The sequence below is a fragment of the Oncorhynchus mykiss genome, chromosome 16 (assembly GCF_013265735.2).
Source record: "Oncorhynchus mykiss isolate Arlee chromosome 16, USDA_OmykA_1.1, whole genome shotgun sequence".
In the NCBI taxonomy this organism is placed as follows: Eukaryota; Metazoa; Chordata; class Actinopteri; order Salmoniformes; family Salmonidae; genus Oncorhynchus; species Oncorhynchus mykiss.
The window spans coordinates 1174814-1199275 of NC_048580.1; the positions used below are offsets into that span (position 1 = coordinate 1174814).

General features: G+C 45.1%; 1 protein-coding gene across 2 annotated transcripts in view; it reads left to right on the plus strand.

Moving 5' to 3' along the window:
* The window catches only part of nid1a (nidogen 1a), an 81478-nt gene that overhangs the window by 16377 nt on the left and 40639 nt on the right, over positions 1-24462 (plus strand). For both annotated transcript variants that reach the window (XM_036945913.1, XM_036945912.1), the window contains exons 8-13: positions 79-279; positions 5970-6112; positions 6401-6491; positions 9629-9769; positions 14360-14488; positions 15322-15465. In XM_036945913.1, coding sequence (XP_036801808.1) covers positions 79-279; positions 5970-6112; positions 6401-6491; positions 9629-9769; positions 14360-14488; positions 15322-15465 — 849 coding nt within the window. The remainder of the gene's footprint in view (positions 1-78; positions 280-5969; positions 6113-6400; positions 6492-9628; positions 9770-14359; positions 14489-15321; positions 15466-24462) is intronic.

Here is a 24462-nt window from a genome sequence, read left to right on the forward strand (position 1 = left end):
ACGGTGGCAATTGTTGCTGTTACTGAGTGGACTATGCTGGCAATGTAAATCAATTAAATGAAAATGTCTCCTCTCCAGGTGGTGAGTTTACGTGTCAGGCTGAGGTGACCTTCCTACCAGCCCAGGAGAAGCTGACCATCAAACAGGTGTTCAGTGGAATAGATGAGCATGATCACCTGGTGGTCAGTACCACTCTGGAGGGACGTGTCCCCGAAGTTCTCAGAGGATCCACTGTCCAGATAGAACCCTACTCTGAGATCTATCAGTACAGCTCCAACCGTAAGTTCTTTAACCTCTAACCCCTAACCCGTAACCCCTAACCCCTCCCAGTACAGCTCCAACCGTAAGTCCTTTAACCTCTAACCCCTAACCCGTAACCCCTAACCCCTCCCAGTACAGCTCCAACCGTAAGTCCTTTAACCTCTAACCCCTAACCTCTAACCTCTAACCCCTCCCAGTACAGCTCCAACCGTAAGTCCTTTAACCTCTAGCCCCTAACCTCTAACCCCTAACCCCTCCCAGTACAGCTCCAACCGTAAGTCCTTTAACCCCTAACCCCTAACCTCTAACCCCTAACCCCTCCCAGTACAGCTCCAACCATAAGTCCTTTAACCTCTAACCCCTAACCTCTAACCCCTAACCCCTCCCACTACAGCTCCAACCGTAAGTCCTTTAACCTCTAACCCCTAACCTCTAACCCCTCCCAGTACAGCTCCAACCGTAATTCCTTTAACCCCTAACCCCTCCCAGTACAGCTCCAACCGTAAGTCCTTTAACCCCTAACCCCTAACCCCTCCCAGTACAGCTCCAACCGTAAGTCCTTTAACCTCTAACCCCTAACCCCTAACCCCTCCCAGTACAGCTCCAACCGTAAGTCCTTTAACCCCTAACCCCTCCCAGTACAGCTCCAACCGTAAGTCTTTTAACCCCTAACCCCTCCCAGTACAGCTCCAACCGTAAGTCCTTTAACCCCTAACCCCTAACCCCTCCCAGTACAGCTCCAACCGTAAGTATTTTAACCCCTAACCCCTAACCCCTCCCAGTACAGCTCCATCCGTACGTCCCTAAGCTCTAACCCCTAACCCCTAACCCCTCCAGAAGGACACTGATCATAATAGATGTCTCTATCTCTCCAGTCTCCTGGCTACAGTTAACAGTAACACACTGAATCACACAGATAGAAATACTGCCACCAATTATATATTAGCAATTGGGTGGAAAGAGCCCTGAATGTCAATTGACTGAAAGGCCTGGTATATTAGACCGTATGCCACAGGTATGACAAAACATTTATTTTTACTGTTTTAATTCCGTTGGTAACCAGTTTATAATGGCAGTAAGGCACCTCGGGGGTTTGTGATATATGGCTAATATACCACGGCTAAGGGCTGTGTCCAGGCACTCTGTGTTGCGTTGTGGGAAAGAACAGCCCTTAGTTGGACCCTATTGCTTAAATATACAACGATGTTAAATATCCAACATGATTCTAAATGAATTCTAAACAGGATTCTAAACAGGATTCTAAAGGATTCTAAACAGGATTATAAACAGGATTCTAAACAGGATTATAAAGGATTATAAACAGGATTTTAAACAGGATTATAAACAAGATTCTAAACGGGATTTAAAGGATTCTAAACAGGATTTTAAAGGATTCTAAACAGGTTTCTAAACAGGATTCTAAAATATTCTAAACAGGATTCTAAAGGATTCTAAACAGGATTCTAAAGGATTCTAAACAGGATTCTAAAAGGATTTTAAAGGATTCTAAACAGGTTTCTAAACAGGATTCTAAAGGATTCTAAACAGGATTCTAAACAGGATTCTAAAGGATTCTAAACAGGATTTTAAAGGATTCTAAACAGGTTTCTAAACAGGATTCTAAAGGATTCTAAACAGGATTCTAAAGGATTCTAAACAGGATTCTAAAGGATTCTAAACAGGATTTTAAAGGATTCTAAACAGGTTTCTAAACAGGATTCTAAACAGGATTCTAAAGGATTCTAAACAGGATTCTAAAGGATTCTAAACAGGATTCTAGAGGATTCTAAACAGGATTCTAAAGGATTCTAAACAGGATTCTAAACAGGATTCTAAACAGGATTCTAAAGGATTCTAAACAGGATTCTAAAGGATTCTAAACAGGATTCTAAAGGATTCTAAACAGGATTCTAAACCGGATTCTAAAGGATTATAAACAGGATTCTAAAGGATTATAAACAGGATTCTAAACAGGATTATAAAGGATTCTAAACAGGATTCTAAAGGATTCTAACAGGCTCTAAACATAGAAGTAGATATCTATTCATAGGTTTCACCTCCGTCACTAGGTCACGTCTTGCCATTGTTATGAACGTTCTAAAGCCGTCCTCTTCCGGCGGTGCCATAGTGGTGCCCTACAGTGGTGATAAACCCAGTCATTCTGGACAGAGGCTAACTACTGTTTAGTCTAAATTACACTATAGTGCCTGGAAATACCATTATATTGCTAAAGTAATCAAATATTTAATAGGAAACTACTTTGCCAGCCTTATCATATTGTAAAATAGACTTGATGGCAATGTTGTCATTAGCTAGCAAAGTTCGTAAAAAATGACTAGCAATGATAACGTCAGCTAGCTAAAAATCAGAGGGCCTCCCCTTAATCTTAGCTAGCTAGCTAACGTTATACTGCATCTAAAGTCAATCTGGTGTCATCAAAAAAGACCATCTTGATCATCTTCCTCTGTGTCTCTCTCCTCCTGTAGTGATCACATCTTCCTCTGAGCCTGGTGTCTCTCTCCTCCTGTAGTAATCACTTCTTCCTCTGAGCCTGGTGTCTCTCTCCTCCTGTAGTAATCACGTCTTCCTCTGAGCCTGGTGTCTCTCCTCCTGTAGTGATCACATCTTCCTCTGAGCCTGGTGTCTCTCTCCTCCTGTAGTAATCACGTCTTCCTCTGAGCCTGGTGTCTCTCCTCCTGTAGTGATCACATCTTCCTCTGAGCCTGGTGTCTCTCCTCCTGTAGTAATCACGTCTTCCTCTGAGCCTGGTGTCTCTCCTCCTGTAGTGATCACGTCTTCCTCTGAGTCTGGTGTCTCTCTCCTCCTGTAGTAATCACGTCTTCCTCTGAGCCTGGTGTCTCTCCTCCTATAGTGATCACGTCTTCCTCTGAGTATGGTGTCTCTCCTCCTGTAGTGATCACATCTTCCTCTGAGTCTGGTGTCTCTCTCCTCCTGTAGTGATCACGTCTTCCTCTGAGCCTGGTGTCTCTCTCCTCCTGTAGTGATCACGTCTTCCTCTGAGCCTGGTGTCTCTCTCCTCCTGTAGTAATCACGTCTTCCTCTGAGCCTGGTGTCTCTCTCCTCCTGTAGTGATCACGTCTTCCTCTGAGTATGGTGTCTCTCCTCCTGTAGTAATCACATCTTCCTCTGAGTCTGGTGTCTCTCTCCTCCTGTAGTGATCACGTCTTCCTCTGAGCCTGGTGTCTCTCTCCTCCTGTAGTGTTCACGTCTTCCTCTGAGTATGGTGTCTCTCCTCCTGTAGTAATCACATCTTCCTCTGAGTCTGGTGTCTCTCTCCTCCTGTAGTGATCACATCTTCCTCTGAGCCTGGTGTCTCTCTCCTCCTGTAGTGATCACGTCTTCCTCTGAGCCTGGTGTCTCTCTCCTCCTGTAGTGATCATGTCTTCCTCTGAGTATGGTGTCTCTCCTCCTGTAGTGATCACATCATTCTCTGAGCCTGGTGTCTCTCCTCCTGTAGTGATCACATCTTCCTCTGAGCCTGGTGTCTCTCCTCCTGTAGTAATCACGTCTTCCTCTGAGTATGGTGTCTCTCTCCTCCTGTAGTGATCACATCTTCCTCTGAGCCTGGTGTCTCTCTCCTCCTGTAGTAATCACGTCTTCCTCTGAGCCTGGTGTCTCTCCTCCTGTAGTGATCACATCTTCCTCTGAGTCTGGTGTCTCTCTCCTCCTGTAGTGATCACGTCTTCCTCTGAGCCTGGTGTCTCTCTCCTCCTGTAGTGATCACGTCTTCCTCTGAGTCTGGTGTCTCTCTCCTCCTGTAGTGATCACGTCTTCCTCTGAGCCTGGTGTCTCTCTCCTCCTGTAGTGATCACGTCTTCCTCTGAGTCTGGTGTCTCTCTCCTCCTGTAGTAATCACGTCTTCCTCTGAGCCTGGTGTCTCTCCTCCTGTAGTGATCACGTCTTCCTCTGAGCCTGGTGTCTCTCCTCCTGTAGTAATCACATCTTCCTCTGAGTATGGTGTCTCTCTCCTCCTGTAGTGATCACATCTTCCTCTGAGCCTGGTGTCTCTCCTCCTGTAGTGATCACGTCTTCCTCTGAGCCTGGTGTCTCTCCTCCTGTAGTAATCACGTCTTCCTCTGAGCCTGGTGTCTCTCCTCCTGTAGTGATCACATCTTCCTCTGAGCCTGGTGTCTCTCTCCTCCTGTAGTGATCACGTCTTCCTCTGAGCCTGGTGTCTCTCCTCCTGTAGTAATCACGTCTTCCTCTGAGCCTGGTGTCTCTCCTCCTGTAGTGATCACATCTTCCTCTGAGCCTGGTGTCTCTCCTCCTGTAGTGATCACATCATCCTCTGAGCCTGGTGTCTCTCCTCCTGTAGTGATCACGTCTTCCTCTGAGCCTGGTGTCTCTCTCCTCCTGTAGTGATCATGTCTTCCTCTGAGCCTGGTGTCTCTCTCCTCCTGTAGTGATCACATCATCCTCTGAGCCTGGTGTCTCTCCTCCTGTAGTGATCACATCTTCCTCTGAGCCTGGTGTCTCTCCTCCTGTAGTAATCACGTCTTCCTCTGAGTATGGTGTCTCTCTCCTCCTGTAGTGATCACATCTTCCTCTGAGCCTGGTGTCTCTCTCCTCCTGTAGTAATCACATCTTCCTCTGAGCCTGGTGTCTCTCCTCCTGTAGTGATCACATCTTCCTCTGAGCCTGGTGTCTCTCCTCCTGTAGTAATCACGTCTTCCTCTGAGTATGGTGTCTCTCTCCTCCTGTAGTGATCACATCTTCCTCTGAGCCTGGTGTCTCTCTCCTCCTGTAGTAATCACGTCTTCCTCTGAGCCTGGTGTCTCTCCTCCTGTAGTGATCACATCTTCCTCTGAGCCTGGTGTCTCTCCTCCTGTAGTAATCACGTCTTCCTCTGAGTATGGTGTCTCTCTTCTCCTGTAGTGATCACGTCTTCCTCTGAGTATGGTGTCTCTCCTCCTGTAGTGATCACATCTTCCTCTGAGCCTGGTGTCTCTCCTCCTGTAGTAATCACGTCTTCCTCTGAGTCTGGTGTCTCTCCTCCTGTAGTGATCACGTCTTCCTCTGAGCCTGGTGTCTCTCCTCCTGTAGTGATCACATCTTCCTCTGAGCCCGGTGTCTCTCCTCCTGTAGTAATCACGTCTTCCTCTGAGCCTGGTGTCTCTCCTCCTGTAGTGATCACATCTTCCTCTGAGCCTGGTGTCTCTCCTCCTGTAGTAATCACGTCTTCCTCTGAGTCTGGTGTCTCTCCTCCTGTAGTGATCACGTCTTCCTCTGAGCCTGGTGTCTCTCCTCCTGTAGTGATCACATCTTCCTTTGAGCCTGGTGTCTCTCTCCTCCTGTAGTGATCACATCTTCCTCTGAGTCTGGTGTCTCTCTCCTCCTGTAGTAATCACGTCTTCCTCTGAGCCTGGTGTCTCTCTCCTCCTGTAGTGATCACGTCTTCCTCTGAGCCTGGTGTCTCTCTCCTCCTGTAGTGATCACATCTTCCTCTGAGCCTGGTGTCTCTCTCCTCCTGTAGTGATCACATCTTCCTCTGAGCCTGGTGTCTCTCTCCTCCTGTAGTGATCACGTCTTCCTCTGAGTATGGTGTCTCTCCTCCTGTAGTGATCACATCTTCCTCTGAGCCTGGTGTCTCTCCTCCTGTAGTAATCACGTCTTCCTCTGAGCCTGGTGTCTCTCCTCCTGTAGTGATCACATCTTCCTCTGAGCCTGGTGTCTCTCTCCTCCTGTAGTGATCACGTCTTCCTCTACAAGGGACTACACTGTGAGTCTGGATGATGGCTCTGCTGAGACCAGGACTTACCAGTGGAGACAGACCATCACCTTCCAGAGCTGTCCAAATGACGAGGCTGCAAGGGCCGTGCTGCCCACACAGGTACACACTAATCAATCATACGAGGGTGGGCAGGGTAGCCTAGTGGTTAGAGCATTGGACTAGTAACCGAAAGGTTGCAAGTTCAAACCCCCGAGCTGACAAGGTACAAATCTGTCGCTCTGCCCCCTGAACAGGCAGTTAACCCACTGTTCCTAGGCCGTCATTGAAAATAAGAATTTGTTCTTAACTGACTTGCCTAGTTAAATAAAGGTAAAATAAAATAAATAAAAAAATACTAGTAACCAAATGCATGTAACTGAATGCATTAATACAGTATGTCTTCTACAGATGCTGAGTGTGGACCAGGTGTTTGTGATGTACGACTCCAACAACGAGCTGATCCGATACGCCATGAGCAACAAAATCGGTGATGTCAACGGTGAGGTCACTTCCCGTCTGAGGTTATTCTTGTCTCTCTGATTGGTCTGATTTCCCTTCCTTCCTTCTTCCTGTTTAGACTGATGTAAATTCCTCCTCCCTAATTTATACGTCTTTCTGTTGGTCTTCTTTTGTCTTATTTGTAGACGGTTCTAGTAGTAGTCGTTTCCTCCATCCTGTTTTAGACAGATCTTCCTAATTGAGAGCCTTCCAATTTTGTCGATGGTTTCTGGTAGTGCCAGTTTTGGAGTAGCAACAATCACCTACAATATAATATGAAACATTGTCTAAATGTGTGATAACCTAGTTCTTAACTACATTGATAATGGAATATTAAACCAGCACTTCCCAAACACGGTCCTAATCATATTTTGCCCTATCACTACACAGCTGATTTAAATAATCAATGTGCCCCCCTTGAGGTCCCCAGGACCGAGTTTGGGAAACGCTGTATTAAACTGTACTGGCTGTGTTTCTGTCCAGGAGGCCAGCAGGAAGTGGAGACTGCTGTATTAAACTGTACTGGCTGTGTTTCTGTCCAGGAGGCCAGCAGGAAGTGGAGAATGCTGTATTAAACTGTACTGGCTGTGTTTCTGTCCAGGAGGCCAGCAGGAAGTGGAGAATGTTGTATTAAACTGTACTGGCTGTGTTTCTGTCCAGGACGCCAGCAGGAAGTGGAGAATGCTGTATTAAACTGTACTGGCTGTGTTTCTGTCCAGGAGGCCGGAAGGAAGTGGAGAATGCTGTATTAAACTGTACTGGCTGTGTTTCTGTCCAGGACGCCAGCAGGAAGTGGAGACTGCTGTATTAAACTGTACTGGCTGTGTTTCTATCCAGGAGGCCAGCAGGAAGTGGAGAATGCTGTATTAAACTGTACTGGCTGTGTTTCTGTCCAGGAGGCCAGCAGGAAGTGGAGAATGCTGTATTAAACTGTACTGGCTGTGTTTCTGTCCAGGAGGCCAGCAGGAAGTGGAGAATGCTGTATTAAACTGTACTGGCTGTGTTTCTGTCCAGGAGGCCAGCAGGAAGTGGAGAATGATGTATTAAACTGTACTGGCTGTGTTTCTGTCCAGGAGGCCAGCAGGAAGTGGAGGATGCTGTATTAAACTGTACTGGCTGTGTTTCTTTCCAGGAGGCCAGCAGGAAGTGGAGAATGCTGTATTAAACTGTACTGGCTGTGTTTCTGTCCAGGAGGCCGGAAGGAAGTGGAGAATGCTGTATTAAACTGTACTGGCTGTGTTTCTGTCCAGGACGCCAGCAGGAAGTGGAGAATGCTGTATTAAACTGTACTGGCTGTGTTTCTTTCCAGGAGGCCAGCAGGAAGTGGAGACTGCTGTATTAAACTGTACTGGCTGTGTTTCTGTCCAGGAGGCCAGCAGGAAGTGGAGAATGCTGTATTAAACTGTACTGGCTGTGTTTCTGTCCAGGAGGCCAGCAGGAAGTGGAGAATGCTGTATTAAACTGTACTGGCTGTGTTTCTGTCCAGGAGGCCAGCAGGAAGTGGAGAATGCTGTATTAAACTGTACTGGCTGTGTTTCTGTCCATGACGCCAGCAGGAAGTGGAGACTGCTGTATTAAACTGTACTGGCTGTGTTTCTATCCAGGAGGCCAGCAGGAAGTGGAGAATGCTGTATTAAACTGTACTGGCTGTGTTTCTGTCCAGGAGGCCAGCAGGAAGTGGAGAATGCTGTATTAAACTGTACTGGCTGTGTTTCTATCCAGGAGGCCAGCAGGAAGTGGAGAATGCTGTATTAAACTGTACTGGCTGTGTTTCTGTCCAGGAGGCCAGCAGGAAGTGGAGAATGCTGTATTAAACTGTACTGGCTGTGTTTCTGTCCAGGAGGACAGCAGGAAGTGGAGAATGCTGTATTAAACTGTACTGGCTGTGTTTCTGTCCAGGAGGCCAGCAGGAAGTGGAGGATGCTGTATTAAACTGTACTGGCTGTGTTTCTTTCCAGGAGGCCAGCAGGAAGTGGAGAATGCTGTATTAAACTGTACTGGCTGTGTTTCTGTCCAGGAGGCCGGAAGGAAGTGGAGAATGCTGTATTAAACTGTACTGGCTGTGTTTCTGTCCAGGACGCCAGCAGGAAGTGGAGAATGCTGTATTAAACTGTACTGGCTGTGTTTCTTTCCAGGAGGCCAGCAGGAAGTGGAGACTGCTGTATTAAACTGTACTGGCTGTGTTTCTGTCCAGGAGGCCAGCAGGAAGTGGAGAATGCTGTATTAAACTGTACTGGCTGTGTTTCTGTCCAGGAGGCCAGCAGGAAGTGGAGAATGCTGTATTAAACTGTACTGGCTGTGTTTCTGTCCAGGAGGCCAGCAGGAAGTGGAGAATGCTGTATTAAACTGTACTGGCTGTGTTTCTGTCCATGACGCCAGCAGGAAGTGGAGACTGCTGTATTAAACTGTACTGGCTGTGTTTCTATCCAGGAGGCCAGCAGGAAGTGGAGAATGCTGTATTAAACTGTACTGGCTGTGTTTCTGTCCAGGAGGCCAGCAGGAAGTGGAGAATGCTGTATTAAACTGTACTGGCTGTGTTTCTGTCCAGGAGGCCAGCAGGAAGTGGAGAATGCTGTATTAAACTGTACTGGCTGTGTTTCTGTCCAGGAGGCCAGCAGGAAGTGGAGAATGATGTATTAAACTGTACTGGCTGTGTTTCTGTCCAGGAGGCCAGCAGGAAGTGGAGGATGCTGTATTAAACTGTACTGGCTGTGTTTCTTTCCAGGAGGCCAGCAGGAAGTGGAGAATGCTGTATTAAACTGTACTGGCTGTGTTTCTGTCCAGGAGGCCGGAAGGAAGTGGAGAATGCTGTATTAAACTGTACTGGCTGTGTTTCTGTCCAGGAGGCCAGCAGGAAGTGGAGACTGCTGTATTAAACTGTACTGGCTGTGTTTCTGTCCAGGACGCCAGCAGGAAGTGGAGAATGCTGTATTAAACTGTACTGGCTGTGTTTCTTTCCAGGAGGCCAGCAGGAAGTGGAGACTGCTGTATTAAACTGTACTGGCTGTGTTTCTGTCCAGGAGGCCAGCAGGAAGTGGAGAATGCTGTATTAAACTGTACTGGCTGTGTTTCTGTCCAGGAGGCCAGCAGGAAGTGGAGAATGCTGTATTAAACTGTACTGGCTGTGTTTCTGTCCAGGAGGCCAGCAGAAAGAGGAAAATTCCTGTTTCACTGGGAGACACGGCTGTGACACCAACGCTGTCTGTAGACCCGAACAGGGAACACAGTTCACCTGCCAGTGTGCTGCTGGCTTCACTGGAGACGGACGCTCTTGTTACGGTATGTTATGGAGACTGCATGTGACGGAACGGCTGTCTGGAGTACTCATAATACACAGAGAGCTGATCAGAACCAGATCAGAGCAATCACATCATTAGTAGCATCTTTTGGTGTCTAAATGAAGCTCTAGTCAGTATCTTTTGGTGGCTAAATGAAGCTTTAGTCAGTATCTTTTAGTGGCTAAATGAAGCTCTAGTCATTATCTTTTGGTGGCTAAATGAAGCTCTAGTCAGTATCTTTTGGTGTCTAAATGAAGCTCTAGTCATTATCTTTTGGTGGCTAAATGAAGCTCTAGTCAGTATCTTTTGGTGTCTAAATGAAGCTCTAGTCAGTATCTTTTGGTGGCTAAATGAAGCTCTAGTCAGTATCTTTTGGTGGCTAAATGAAGCTCTAGTCAGTATCTTTTGGTGTCTAAATGAAGCTCTAGTCAGTATCTTTTGGTGTCTAAATGAAGCTCTAGTCAGTATCTTTTGGTGGCTAAATGAAGCTCTAGTCAGTATCTTTTGGTGTCTAAATGAAGCTCTAGTCAGTATCTTTTGGTGGCTAAATGAAGCTCTAGTCAGTATCTTTTAGTGTCTAAATGAAGCTCTAGTCAGTATCTTTTGGTGGCTAAATGAAGCTCTAGTCAGTATCTTTTGGTGGCTAAATGAAGCTCTAGTCAGTATCTTTTGGTGGCTAAATGAAGCTCTAGTCAGTATCTTTTGGTGGCTAAATGAAGCTCTAGTCAGTATTTTGCATACCAAGCAGGAAAGTGAAAAACATCTAATGCTCCATTACATCTAGTGTCCTCATTAAATCAAATCAAATCAAATCAAATTGTATTTGTCACATACACATGGTTAGCAGATGTTAATGCGAGTGTAGCGAAATGCTTGTGCTTCTAGTTCTGACAATGCAGTAATAACCAACAAGTAATCTAACTAACAATTCCAAAACTACTGTCTTGTACACAGTGTGAGGGGATAAAGAATATGTACATAAAGATATATGAATGAGTGATGGTACAGAGCGGCATAGTCAAGATACAGTAGATGGTATCGAGTACAGTATATACATATGAGATGAGTATGTAAACAAAGTGGCATAGTTAAAGTGGCTAGTGATACATGTATTACATAAGGATACAGTCGATGATATAGAGTACAGTATATACGTATGCATATGAGATGAATAATGTAGGGTAAGTAACATTATATAATGTTTACAGGTATGCTGTGCTCTGTACTGTGCTGTATTCTGTACTGTGCTGTACTCTGATGTGCTCTGTACTATATTCTGTACTCTGTACTGCGTTGTACTGTGGCCCTGGTTGAGAGCCCATCCTGTCAACCAATCCTGTTCCTTCACTGTCTGACTCCCAGACCAAACACTCAATCATAGGTTGATTAGGGGACCATTTCCACCCTACTCCCTAGAGCCCTCCCTTCATATCTTGGGGTTTCAGGGCTAATTTCAGAGTTCACAAACAGTATGATATACAGGAAGGAGTAGTCCCTTCACAGAGAGAGGGGGGTTTCTATTTTGGACTTGGAGTTGGGTTAGGAAATGTTTTTGTCTTTGGAGTTGGGAAAGTCTTGGAACGGGATTGGGAGGGGGGAGGAACAGTTTTAGGATGACAGTAAAGGAAGTGCTCTCGGGCACACAGAGGTTAAAATGAGGACCCTACTCCCCTAGTCCACATAGAGAGGTTTTGTCTTGGGACAGGCTTGGGGAGGGGAGGGGAGGGGTAGGAACAGTTTTGGGACGAGGGAAAAGGAAGTGCTCTTAGCCACAGATAGTAAAGACAGGATGCTTGACAGACACAGGAAAGATTGTATCTCTAAACACATTTAGTAATTAGGAAACCAGTCTGATTCAGTTACAGTCCATCCAATGAACTACAGTCCCTCTGCTATCCAGATACTGTCCAGAACACTAGTGAACTACAGTCCCTCTGGTATCCAGATATTGTCCAGAACACTAGTGAACTACAGTCCCTCTGTTATCCAGATACTGTCCAGAACACTAGTGAATTACAGTCCCTCTGTTATCCAGATACTGTCCAGAACACTAGTGAATTACAGTCCCTCTGTTATCCAGATACTGTCCAGAACACTAGTGAATTACAGTCCCTCTGTTATCCAGATACTGTCCAGAACACTAGTGAATTACAGTCCCTCTGATATCCAGATACTGTCCAGAACACTAGTGAACTACAGTCCCTCTGATATCCAGATACTGTCCAGAACACTAGTGAACTACAGTCCCTCTGATATCCAGATACTGTCCAGAACACTAGTGAACTACAGTCCCTCTGATATCCAGATACTGTCCAGAACACCAGTGAACTACAGTCACAACATATTGGATTGTACCCACTGGTCTAATATGTTCCTAAATATTTTGCTCTGCATCTTGGGAATTTGGTTTGGTAGCACGCCTAAAAAGATATTTCCCCAGATAATACATTGAACGAGGTTCATTGTCATGTTTACAGGTAATAACTTTTTATTATAGTTATTACCGTTATTATAGTTATTATAGTTATTATAGTTGTTATAGTTATTATAGTTGTTATAGTTGTTATAGTTGTTATAGTTATTACCGTTATTATAGTTATTATAGTTGTTATAGTTATTATAGTTGTTGTGGTTATTATTATAGTTATTATAGTTGTTATAGTTATTATAGTTATTATAGTTATTATAGTTGTTATAGCTGTTATAGTTGTTATCATAGTTATTATAGTTGTTATAGTTATTATAGTTGTTATCATAGTTATTATAGTTGTTATAGTTATTATAGTTATTATTATAGTTGTTATATTTATTATAGTTATTATAGTTGTTATAGTTGTTGTGGTTATTATTATAGTTATTATAGTTGTTATAGTTGTTATAGTTATTATAGTTATTATAGTTATTATAGTTGTTATAGTTATTATAGTTGTTATAGTTGTTATAGTTGTTATAGTTATTATAGTTATTATAGTTATTATTATAGTTATTATAGTTGTTATAGTTGTTATAGTTATTATAGTTATTATCATAGTTATTATAGTTATTATAGTTGTTATAGTTGTTGTAGTTATTATTATAGTTATTATAGTTATTATAGTTATTATAGTTGTTATAGTTGTTATAGTTATTATAGTTGTTATAGTTATTATAGCTGTTATAGTTGTTATCATAGTTATTATAGTTGTTATAGTTATTATAGTTATTATTATAGTTGTTATAGTTATTATAGTTGTTATAGTTGTTAGTTATTATAGTTGTTATAGTTGTTGTAGTTATTGTTATAGTTATTATAGTTATTATAGTTGTTATAGTTGTTATAGTTATTACCGTTATTATAGTTATTATAGTTATTATAGTTGTTATAGTTATTATAGTTGTTATAGTTGTTATAGTTATTATAGCTGTTATAGTTATTATAGCTGTTATAGTTGTTATCATAGTAATTATGGTTGTTATAGTTATTATAGTTATTATAGTTATTATCATAGTTATTATAGTTGTTATAGTTGTTATAGTTATTATAGTTATTATCATAGTTATTATAGTTATTATAGTTGTTATAGTTGTTATAGTTATTATAGTTATTATAGTTGTTATAGTTGTTATAGTTATTATAGTTATTATAGTTATTATAGTTATTATTATAGTTATTATAGTTATTATAGTTGTTATGGTTGTTATAGTTATTATAGTTATTATAGTTGTTATAGTTGTTATAGTTGTTATAGTTATTATAGTTATTATCATAGTTATTATAGTTGTTATAGTTATTATAGTTATTATCATAGTTATTATAGTTGTTATAGTTGTTATAGTTATTATAGTTATTATCATAGTTGTTATAGTTATTATAGTTGTTATAGTTGTTATAGTTATTATAGTTATTATCATAGTTGTTATAGTTATTATAGTTATTATAGTTATTATAGTTGTTATAGTTGTTATAGTTGTTATAGTTATTATAGTTATTATAGTTATTATAGTTGTTATAGTTGTTATAGTTATTATAGTTATTATAGTTATTATAGTTGTTATAGTTGTTATAGTTATTATAGTTATTATAGTTATTATTATAGTTATTATAGTTGTTATAGTTGTTATGGTTATTACCATAGTTATTATAGTTATTATAGTTATTATAGTTATTATCATAGTTATTATAGTTATTATAGTTGTTCTAGTTATTATAGTTATTATCATAGTTATTATAGTTGTTATAGTTGTTATAGTCATTATAGTTATTATAGTTATTATAGTTGTTATAGTTGTTATAGTTGTTATAGTTATTATAGTTATTATAGTTATTATAGTTATTATTATAGTTATTATAGTTGTTATAGTTGTTGTAGTTGTTGTAGTCTGTAGTATAGTATAGTATCTGAAGGTCGACATACCGTCCTGTGTCACTTTTCTACCATTCTTGATAAAAACCCTCAGATCTGAACAGACTGACAGTCATTTTTCTGTTTCTGTTTGTCTCCATCTGTTCCTGTCAGACATAGTGTAGATCCCTCAGATCTCAACAGTCATGTGTATCTTTCTGTTTATGTGTGTTTATGTCAATGCTTGGGTTTGTGTTTGTTCCTGTCAGATATTGATGAGTGTAGAGAGATCCCTCTGGCCTGTGGAGAACACTCAGTCTGCAACAACCAGCCCGGAACCTTCCGCTGTGAGTGTAATGATGGATACCAGTTCGCCAGCGACGGGCACACCTGCATAGGTACACTTTGTGTGTGTATGTGTGTCTCCCTTTTTCTCTCTCTCTGTTTCTTATTCTTGTTCTCACTCCCCTCTCCCCTCTCGCTCTCTTTCTCCCAAACTTTGTCTGCCTCTCTCTCTTTCTCTCAAACTCTCTCTGTCTCGCTCTCTCTTTTTCTCAAACTCTCTCTCTCGCTCTCTCTTTTTCTCAAACTCTCTCTCTCGCTCTCTCTTTCTCTTAAACTCTCTCTCTCGCTCTCTCTTTCTCTCAAACTCTCTCTCTCGCTCTCTCTTTCTCTTAAACTCTCTCTGTCTCGCTCTCTCTCAAACTCTCTGTCTCGCTCTCTCTTTCTCTCAAACTCTCTCTCTCTCGCTCTCTCTTTCTCTTAAACTCTCTCTGTCTCGCTCTTTCTCAAACTCTCTCTGTCCCCCTCTCTTTTTCTCTCTGCCCCCCCCCCTCTCTCTATCTTCTGGTGCTTTAAATTCTGGGGTTAAACACTAACCACTGCCATATGAGGGAAATAAAAACAGAACAGATGAAAGCATGTCTGCTCACTTCTCGGCAACAGACAGACATTGTCGTTTTTTCACAGACAGCCCAATTCAGATTTTTTTCAGTAATTGTTCTTTTGACCAATCGGATCATCTCTCTTGTCAGTAATTGGGCAACAGATAAGAATTGGGCTGCCTGTGTAAACGCAGCCTGTGTCAGAATCTAGGCCAGAAAACTACTAACATACTAACATCTGAAATATTTGATGTTGACACCCCCTATCCTTTCCAGGAGTTTGATTGATTGATAGATTGATTGACTGACCGACTTGCTGATTGGCTGTTTAATCCCCCCTTCCCCAGGAGTGGACCGTCCAGTAGACCACTGCGCGGCCGGCAGCCATGACTGTGACATCACGGAGCGCGCTCACTGCAGCTACAGTGGAGGATCCTCTTATATCTGCTCCTGTTTGCCTGGGTTTCAGGGACACGGACGTGTCTGCCAAGGTAATGGTGTGAGTGTGTTTGTGGGCATTTAAACCCACTGTTCCCTGGGTGCCGAAGACGTGGATGTCGATTATGGCGGCCCCCCCTCGCACCGCTCTGATTCAGAGGGGTTGGGTTAAATGCGGAAGACACATTTCAGTAGAATGCATTCAGTTGTACAACATACTAGGCATCCCCTCTCCCTTTATAACTGACTAGGCATCCCCCTCTCCCTTTACAACTGACTAGGTATCCCCCTCTCCCTTTACAACTGACTAGGTATCCCCTTCTCCCTTTACAACTGACTAGGTATCCCCCTCTCCCTTTACAACTGACTAGGTATCCCCTTCTCCCTTTATAACTGACTAGGTATCCCCCTCTCCCTTTACAACTGACTAGGTATCCCCCTCTCCCTTTACAACTGACTAGGCATCCCCCTCTCCCTTTACAACTGACTAGGTATCCCCCTCTCCCTTTACAACTGACTAGGCATCCCCCTCTCCCTTTACAACTGACTAGGCATCCCCCTCTCCCTTTACAACTGACTAGGTATCCCCCTCTCCCTTTACAACTGACTAGGCATCCCCATTTCCCTTTATAACTGACTAGGCATCCCCCTCTCCCTTTACAACTGACTAGGCATCCCCCTCTCCCTTTACAACTGACTAGGCATCCCCCTCTCCCTTTACAACTGACTAGGCATCCCCCTTTCCCTTTATAACTGACTAGGTATCCCCCTGTCCCTTTACAACTGACTAGGTATCCCCCTCTCCCTTTACAACTGACTAGGTATCCCCCTCTCCCTTTATAACTGACTAGGTATCCCCCTCTCCCTTTATAACTGACTAGGTATCCCCCTCTCCCTTTATAACTGACTAGGTATCCCCCTCTCCCTTTACAACTGACTAGGCATCCCCTTCTCCCTTTACAACTGACTAGGTATCCCCTTCTCCCTTTATAACTGACTAGGTATCCCCTCTCCCTTTATAACTGACTAGGTATCCCCCTCTCCCTTTACAACTGACTAGGTATCCCCCTCTCCCTTTATAACTGACTAGGCATCCCCCTCTCCCTTTATAACTGACTAGGTATCCCCCTCTCCCTTTATAACTGACTAGGCATCCCCCTCTCCCTTTATAACTGACTAGGTATCCCCCTCTCCCTTTATAACTGACTAGGTATCCCCCTCTCCCTTTATAACTGACTAGGTATCCCCCTCTCCCTTTATAACTGACTAGGCATCCCCCTCTCCCTTTATAACTGACTAGGTATCCCCTTCTCCCTTTATAACTGACTAGGTATCCCCCTCTCCCTTTATAACTGACTAGGTATCCCCCTCTCCCTTTATAACTGACTAGGTATCCCCCTCTCCCTTTATAACTGACTAGGTATCCCCTTCTCCCTTTATAACTGACTAGGCATCCCCCTCTCCCTTTATAACTGACTAGGCATCCCCCTCTCCCTTTATAATGAAAGGCTAGTCCAGCCAGCAGTTCCAGTTGATTGGTGTTTATTCTGACATTCCAGCCAGCGGTCTCAGTTGATTGGTGTTTATTCTGACTGTCCAGCCAGCGGTCCCAGTTGATTGGTGTTTATTCTGACTGTCCAGCCAGCGGTCCCAGTTGATTGGTGTTTATTCTGACTGTCCAGCCAGCGGTCCCAGTTGATTGGTGTTTATTCTGACTGTCCTGCCAGCGGTCCCAGTTGATTGGTGTTTATTCTGACTGTCCAGCCAGCGATCCCAGTTGATTGGTGTTTATTCTGACTGTCCAGCCAGCGGTCCCAGTTGATTGGTGTTTATTCTGACTGTCCAGCCAGCGGTCCCAGTTGATTGGTGTGTATTCTGACTGTCCAGCCAGCGGTCCCAGTTGATTGGTGTTTATTCTGACTGTCCAGCCAGCGGTCCCAGTTGATTGGTGTTTATTCTGACTGTCCAGCCAGCGGTCCCAGTTGATTGGTGTTTATTCTGACTGTCCAGCCAGCGGTCCTAGTTGATTGGTGTTTATTCTGACTGTCCAGCCTGCGGTCCCAGTTGATTGGTGTTTATTCTGACTGTCCAGCCAGCGGTCCCAGTTGATTGGTGTTTATTCTGACTGTCCAGCCAGCGGTCCCAGTTGATTGGTGTTTATTCTGACTGTCCAGCCTGCGGTCCCAGTTGATTGGTGTTTATTTTGACTGTCCTGCCAGCGGTCCCAGTTGATTGGTGTTTATTCTGACTGTCCAGCCAGCGGTCCCAGTTGATTGGTGTTTAATCTGACTGTCCAGCCAGCGGTCCCAGTTGATTGGTGTTTATTCTGACTGTCCAGCCAGCGGTCCCAGTTGATTGGTGTTTTTAATTACTGTCCAGCCAGGGGGCCCAGTTGATTGGTGTTTATTCTGACTGTCCAGCCAGCGGTCCCAGTTGATTGGTGTTTATTCTGACTGTCCAGCCAGCGGTCCCAGTTGATTGGTGTTTTTAATTACTGTCCAGCCAGGGGGCCCAGTTGATTGGTGTTTATTCTGACTGTCCAGCCAGCGGTCCCAGTTGATTGGTGTTTATTCTGACTGTCCAGCCAGAGGTCCCAGTTGATTGGTGTTTATTCTGACTGTCCAGCCAGCGGTCCCAGTTGATTGGTGTTTATTCTGACTGTCCAGCCAGCGGTCCCAGTTGATTGGTGTTTATTCTGACTGTCCAGCCTGCGGTCCCAGTTGATTGGTGTTTATTCTGACTGTCCAGCAAGGGATCACAGTTGATTCATGTTTATTCTGACTGTCCAGCCAGGGGCCCCAGTTGATTGGTGTTTATTCTGACTGTCCAGCCAGCGATCACAGTTGATTGGTGTTTATTCTGACTGTCCAGCCAGGGGCCCCAGTTGATTGGTGTTTATTCTGACTGTCCAGCCAGCGGTCCCAGTTGATTGGTGTTTATTCTGACTGTCCAGCCTGCGGTCCCAGTTGATTGGTGTTTATTCTGACTGTCCAGCCAGCGGTCCCAGTTGATTGGTGTTTAATCTGACTGTCCAGCCAGCGGTCCCAGTTGATTGGTGTTTATTCTGACTGTCCAGCCAGCGGTCCCAGTTGATTGGTGTTTATTCTGACTGTCCAGCCAGCGGTCCCAGTTGATTGGTGTTTATTCTGACTGTCTAGCCAGCGGTCCCAGTCTATTGGTGTTTTTAATTACTGTCCAGCCAGGGGCCCCAGTTGATTGGTGTTTATTCTGACTGTCCAGCCAGCGGTCCCAGTTGATTGGTGTTTAATCTGACTGTCCAGCCAGCGGTCCCAGTTGATTGGTGTTTATTCTGACTGTCCAGCCAGCGGTCCCAGTTGATTGGTGTTTATTCTGACTGTCCAGCCAGCGGTCCCAGTTGATTGGTGTTTATTCTGACTGTCCAGCCTGCGGTCCCAGTTGATTGGTGTTTATTCTGACCGTCCAGCCAGCGGTCCCAGTTGATTGGTGTTTATTCTGACTGTCCAGCCAGCGGTCCCAGTTGATTGGTGTTTTTAATTACTGTCCAGCCAGGGGGCCCAGTTGATTGGTGTTTATTCTGACTGTCCAGCCAGCGGTCCCAGTTGATTGGTGTTTATTCTGACTGTCCAGCCAGAGGTCCCAGTTGATTGGTGTTTATTCTGACTGTCCAGCCAGCGGTCCCAGTTGATTGGTGTTTATTCTGACTGTCCAGCCAGCGGTCCCAGTTGATTGGTGTTTATTCTGACTGTCCAGCCTGCGGTCCCAGTTGATTGGTGTTTATTCTGACTGTCCAGCAAGGGATCACAGTTGATTCATGTTTATTCTGACTGTCCAGCCAGGGGCCCCAGTTGATTGGTGTTTATTCTGACTGTCCAGCCAGCGATCACAGTTGATTGGTGTTTATTCTGACTGTCCAGCCAGGGGCCCCAGTTGATTGGTGTTTATTCTGACTGTCCAGCCAGCGGTCCCAGTTGATTGGTGTTTATTCTGACTGTCCAGCCTGCGGTCCCAGTTGATTGGTGTTTATTCTGACTGTCCAGCCAGCGGTCCCAGTTGATTGGTGTTTAATCTGACTGTCCAGCCAGCGGTCCCAGTTGATTGGTGTTTATTCTGACTGTCCAGCCAGCGGTCCCAGTTGATTGGTGTTTATTCTGACTGTCCAGCCAGCGGTCCCAGTTGATTGGTGTTTATTCTGACTGTCCAGCCAGCGGTCCCAGTTGATTGGTGTTTTTAATTACTGTCCAGCCAGGGGCCCCAGTTGATTGGTGTTTATTCTGACTGTCCAGCCAGCGGTCCCAGTTGATTGGTGTTTATTCTGACTGTCCAGCCAGCGGTCCCAGTTGATTGGTGTTTATTCTGACTGTCCAGCCTGCGGTCCCAGTTGATTGGTGTTTATTCTGACCGTCCAGCCAGCGGTCCCAGTTGATTGGTGTTTATTCTGACTGTCCAGCCAGCGGTCCCAGTTGATTGGTGTTTAATCTGACTGTCCAGCCAGCGGTCCCAGTTGATTGGTGTTTATTCTGACTGTCCAGCCAGCGGTCCCAGTTGATTGGTGTTTATTCTGACTGTCCAGCCAGCGGTCCCAGTTGATTGGTGTTTATTCTGACTGTCCAGCCAGCGGTCCCAGTTGATTGGTGTTTTTAATTACTGTCCAGCCAGGGGCCCCAGTTGATTGGTGTTTATTCTGACTGTCCAGCCAGCGGTCCCTGTTGATTGGTGTTTATTCTGACTGTCCAGCCAGCGGTCCCAGTTGATTGGTGTTTATTCTGACTGTCCAGCCAGCGGTCCCAGTTGATTGGTGTTTATTCTGACTGTCCAGCCTGCGGTCCCAGTTGATTGGTGTTTATTCTGACCGTCCAGCCAGCGGTCCCAGTTGATTCATGTTTATTCTGACTGTCCAGCCAGGGGCCCCAGTTGATTGGTGTTTATTCTGACTGTCCAGCCAGCGATCACAGTTGATTGGTGTTTATTCTGACTGTCCAGCCAGGGGCCCCAGTTGATTGGTGTTTATTCTGACTGTCCAGCCAGCGGTCCCAGTTGATTGGTGTTTATTCTGACTGTCCAGCCTGCGGTCCCAGTTGATTGGTGTTTATTCTGACTGTCCAGCCAGCGGTCCCAGTTGATTGGTGTTTAATCTGACTGTCCAGCCAGCGGTCCCAGTTGATTGGTGTTTATTCTGACTGTCCAGCCAGCGGTCCCAGTTGATTGGTGTTTATTCTGACTGTCCAGCCAGCGGTCCCAGTTGATTGGTGTTTATTCTGACTGTCCAGCCAGCGGTCCCAGTTGATTGGTGTTTTTAATTACTGTCCAGCCAGGGGCCCCAGTTGATTGGTGTTTATTCTGACTGTCCAGCCAGCGGTCCCAGTTGATTGGTGTTTATTCTGACTGTCCAGCCAGCGGTCCCAGTTGATTGGTGTTTATTCTGACTGTCCAGCCTGCGGTCCCAGTTGATTGGTGTTTATTCTGACCGTCCAGCCAGCGGTCCCAGTTGATTGGTGTTTATTCTGACTGTCCAGCCAGCGGTCCCAGTTGATTGGTGTTTAATCTGACTGTCCAGCCAGCGGTCCCAGTTGATTGGTGTTTATTCTGACTGTCCAGCCAGCGGTCCCAGTTGATTGGTGTTTATTCTGACTGTCCAGCCAGCGGTCCCAGTTGATTGGTGTTTATTCTGACTGTCCAGCCAGCGGTCCCAGTTGATTGGTGTTTTTAATTACTGTCCAGCCAGGGGCCCCAGTTGATTGGTGTTTATTCTGACTGTCCAGCCAGCGGTCCCTGTTGATTGGTGTTTATTCTGACTGTCCAGCCAGCGGTCCCAGTTGATTGGTGTTTATTCTGACTGTCCAGCCAGCGGTCCCAGTTGATTGGTGTTTATTCTGACTGTCCAGCCTGCGGTCCCAGTTGATTGGTGTTTATTCTGACCGTCCAGCCAGCGGTCCCAGTTGATTGGTGTTTATTCTGACTGTCCAGCCAGCGGTCCCAGTTGATTGGTGTTTAATCTGACTGTCCAGCCAGCGGTCCGTTGATTGGTGTTTATTCTGACTGTCCATCCAGCGGGCCCAGTTGATTGGTGTTTATTCTGACTGTCCAGCCAGCGGTCCCAGTTGATTGGTGTTTATTCTGACTGTCCAGCCAGCGGTCCCAGTTGATTGGTGTTTTTAATTACTGTCCAGCCTGCGGTCCCAGTTGATTGGTGTTTATTCTGACTGTCCAGCCAGCGGTCCCAGTTGATTGGTGTTTAATCTGACTGTCCAGCCAGCGGTCCCAGTTGATTGGTGTTTATTCTGACTGTCCAGCCAGCGGTCCCAGTTGATTGGTGTTTATTCTGACTGTCCAGCCAGCGGTCCCAGTTGATTGGTGTTTATTCTGACTGTCCAGCCAGCGGTCCCAGTTGATTGGTGTTTATTCTGACTGTCCAGCCAGCGGTCCCAGTTGATTGGTGTTTATTCTGACTGTCCAGCCAGCGGTCCCAGTTGATTGGTGTTTATTCTGACTGTCCAGCCTGCGGTCCCAGTTGATTGGTGTTTATTCTGACTGTCCAGCCAGCGGTCCCAGTTGATTGGTGTTTATTCTGACTGTCCAGCCAGGGGTCCCAGTTGATTGGTGTTTATTCTGACTGTCCAGCCAGCGGTCCCAGTTGATTGGTGTTTAATCTGACTGTCCAGCCAGCGGTCCCAGTTGATTGGTGTTTATTCTGACTGTCCAGCCAGCGGTCCCAGTTGATTGGTGTTTATTCTGACTGTCCAGCCAGCGGTCCCAGTTGATTGGTGTTTATTCTGACTGTCCAGCCAGCGGTCCCAGTTGATTGGTGTTTATTCTGACTGTCCAGCCAGGGGCCCCAGTTGATTGGTGCTTATTCTGACTGTCCAGCCAGCGGTCCCAGTTGATTGGTGTTTATTCTGACTGTCCAGCCAGCGGTCCCAGTTGATTGGTGTTTAATCTGACTGTCCAGCCAGCGGTCCCAGTTGATTGGTGTTTATTCTGACTGTCCAGCCAGCGGTCCCAGTTGATTGGTGTTTATTCTGACTGTCCAGCCAGCGGTCCCAGTTGATTGGTGTTTAATCTGACTGTCCAGCCAGCGGTCCCAGTTGATTGGTGTTTATTCTGACTGTCCAGCCAGCGGTACCAGTTGATTGGTGTTTATTCAGACGACAGACACAAGGAAGCACATTAGATGTGCAGGAGAAGTATGTTGATGAATGATTAATCTGTTGTCATTGAAGTAACTGAATTTGCAGGGAGCTAATGTGATCATGGCAATCAGAACATGCTAGCTAACTCACTCTCACTGCAATAACATCCTCATCCCAGGATACCCCCAATATCTATCAGGTACAGTACACTCACACATATATACACACACACACACACACACACACACACACACACACACACACACACACACACACACACACACACACACACACACACACACACACATATATACATACAGTGCTTTCGTAAAGTATTGAGTTAGGGTCTACCATAAAAGCCTGATTGGTGGAGTGCTGCAGAGATGGTTTTACTTCTGGAAGGTTTTCCCATATCTACATAGGAACTCTGGAGCTCTGTTGGAGTGACCATCTGGTTCTTGGTCACCTCCCTGACCAAGGCCCTTCTCCCCCGATTGGTCAGTTTGGCTGGGTGGCCAGCTCTAGGAAGAGTCTTGATGGTTCCAAACTTCTTCCATTTAAGAATGATGGAGGCCACTGAGTTCTTGGGGACCTTCAATGCTGCCTAAATGTTTTGGTACCCTTCCCCATACCTGTGCCTCAACACAATCCTGTCTCGGAGCTCTACGGACAATTCCTTCAACCTCATAGCTTGGTTTTTGCTCTGACATGCACTGTCAACTGTGGTACCTTATATAGACAGGTGTGTGCCTTTCCAAATCATGTCCAATCAATTGAATTTAACACAGGTTGACTCCAATCAATTTGTAAAAACATCTCAAGGATGATCAATGGGAACAGCATGCATCTGAGCTCAATTTCGATTCTCATAGCAAAAGGTCTGAATACTTATTTAAATAAGATATCTGTTTTTTTTTTTTATAAATTCTTGATTCTTTTTTACTTTTTGGGGGGGGGGGGGGGGTAGATCAGCTTTAATATTGCAGATAGATTGTAGCTTCCATCAATGTAATTGTCTGCATCACTTCCAATCCCCCATATATTTTGGGGTAAATATATATTATTTTAAATATATATTCCTTTATTATTTTCCACTGACCCTACCACCCCTCCCCTAATTGAAGTAAACTAATGGACAACAATACTTAGGTTTCTACTTCCAGTTTATACATACTATATACATTTTAATCCCATCCTTCAGCTCCCCTCAACCCCTCCCATCTATCTCTGAACACCATCCAGTCCCATCCTTCAGCTCCACTCAACCCCTCCCATCTATCTCTGAACACCATCCAGTCCCATCCTTCAGCTCCCCTCAAACCCTCCCATCTATCTCTGAACACCATCCAGTCCCATCCTTCAGCCCCCCTCAACCCCTCCCATCTATCTCTGAACACCATCCAGTCCCATCCTTCAGCTCCCCTCAACCCCTTCCATCTTTCTCTGAACACCATCCAGTCCCATCCTTCAGCTCCCCTCAACCCCTCCCATCTATCTCTGAACACCACCCAGTCCCATCCTTCAGCTCCCCTCAACCCCTCCCATCTATCTCTGAACACCACCCAGTCCCATCCTTCAGCTCCCCTCAACCCCTCCCATCTATCTCTGAACACCACCCAGTCCCATCCTTCAGCTCCCCTCAACCCCTTCCATCTATTTCTGAACACCATCCAGTCCCATCCTTCAGCTCCCCTCAACCCCTTCCATCTATCTCTGAACACCATCCAGTCCCATCCTTCAGCTCCCCTCAACCCCTTCCATCTATCTCTGAACACCATCCAGTCCCATCCTTCAGCTCCCCTCAACCCCTTCCATCTATCTCTGAACACCATCCAGTCCCATCTTTCAGCTCCCCTCAACCCCTTCCATCTATCTCTGAACACCACCCAGTCCCATCCTTCAGCTCCCCTCAACCCCTCCCATCTATCTCTGAACACCACC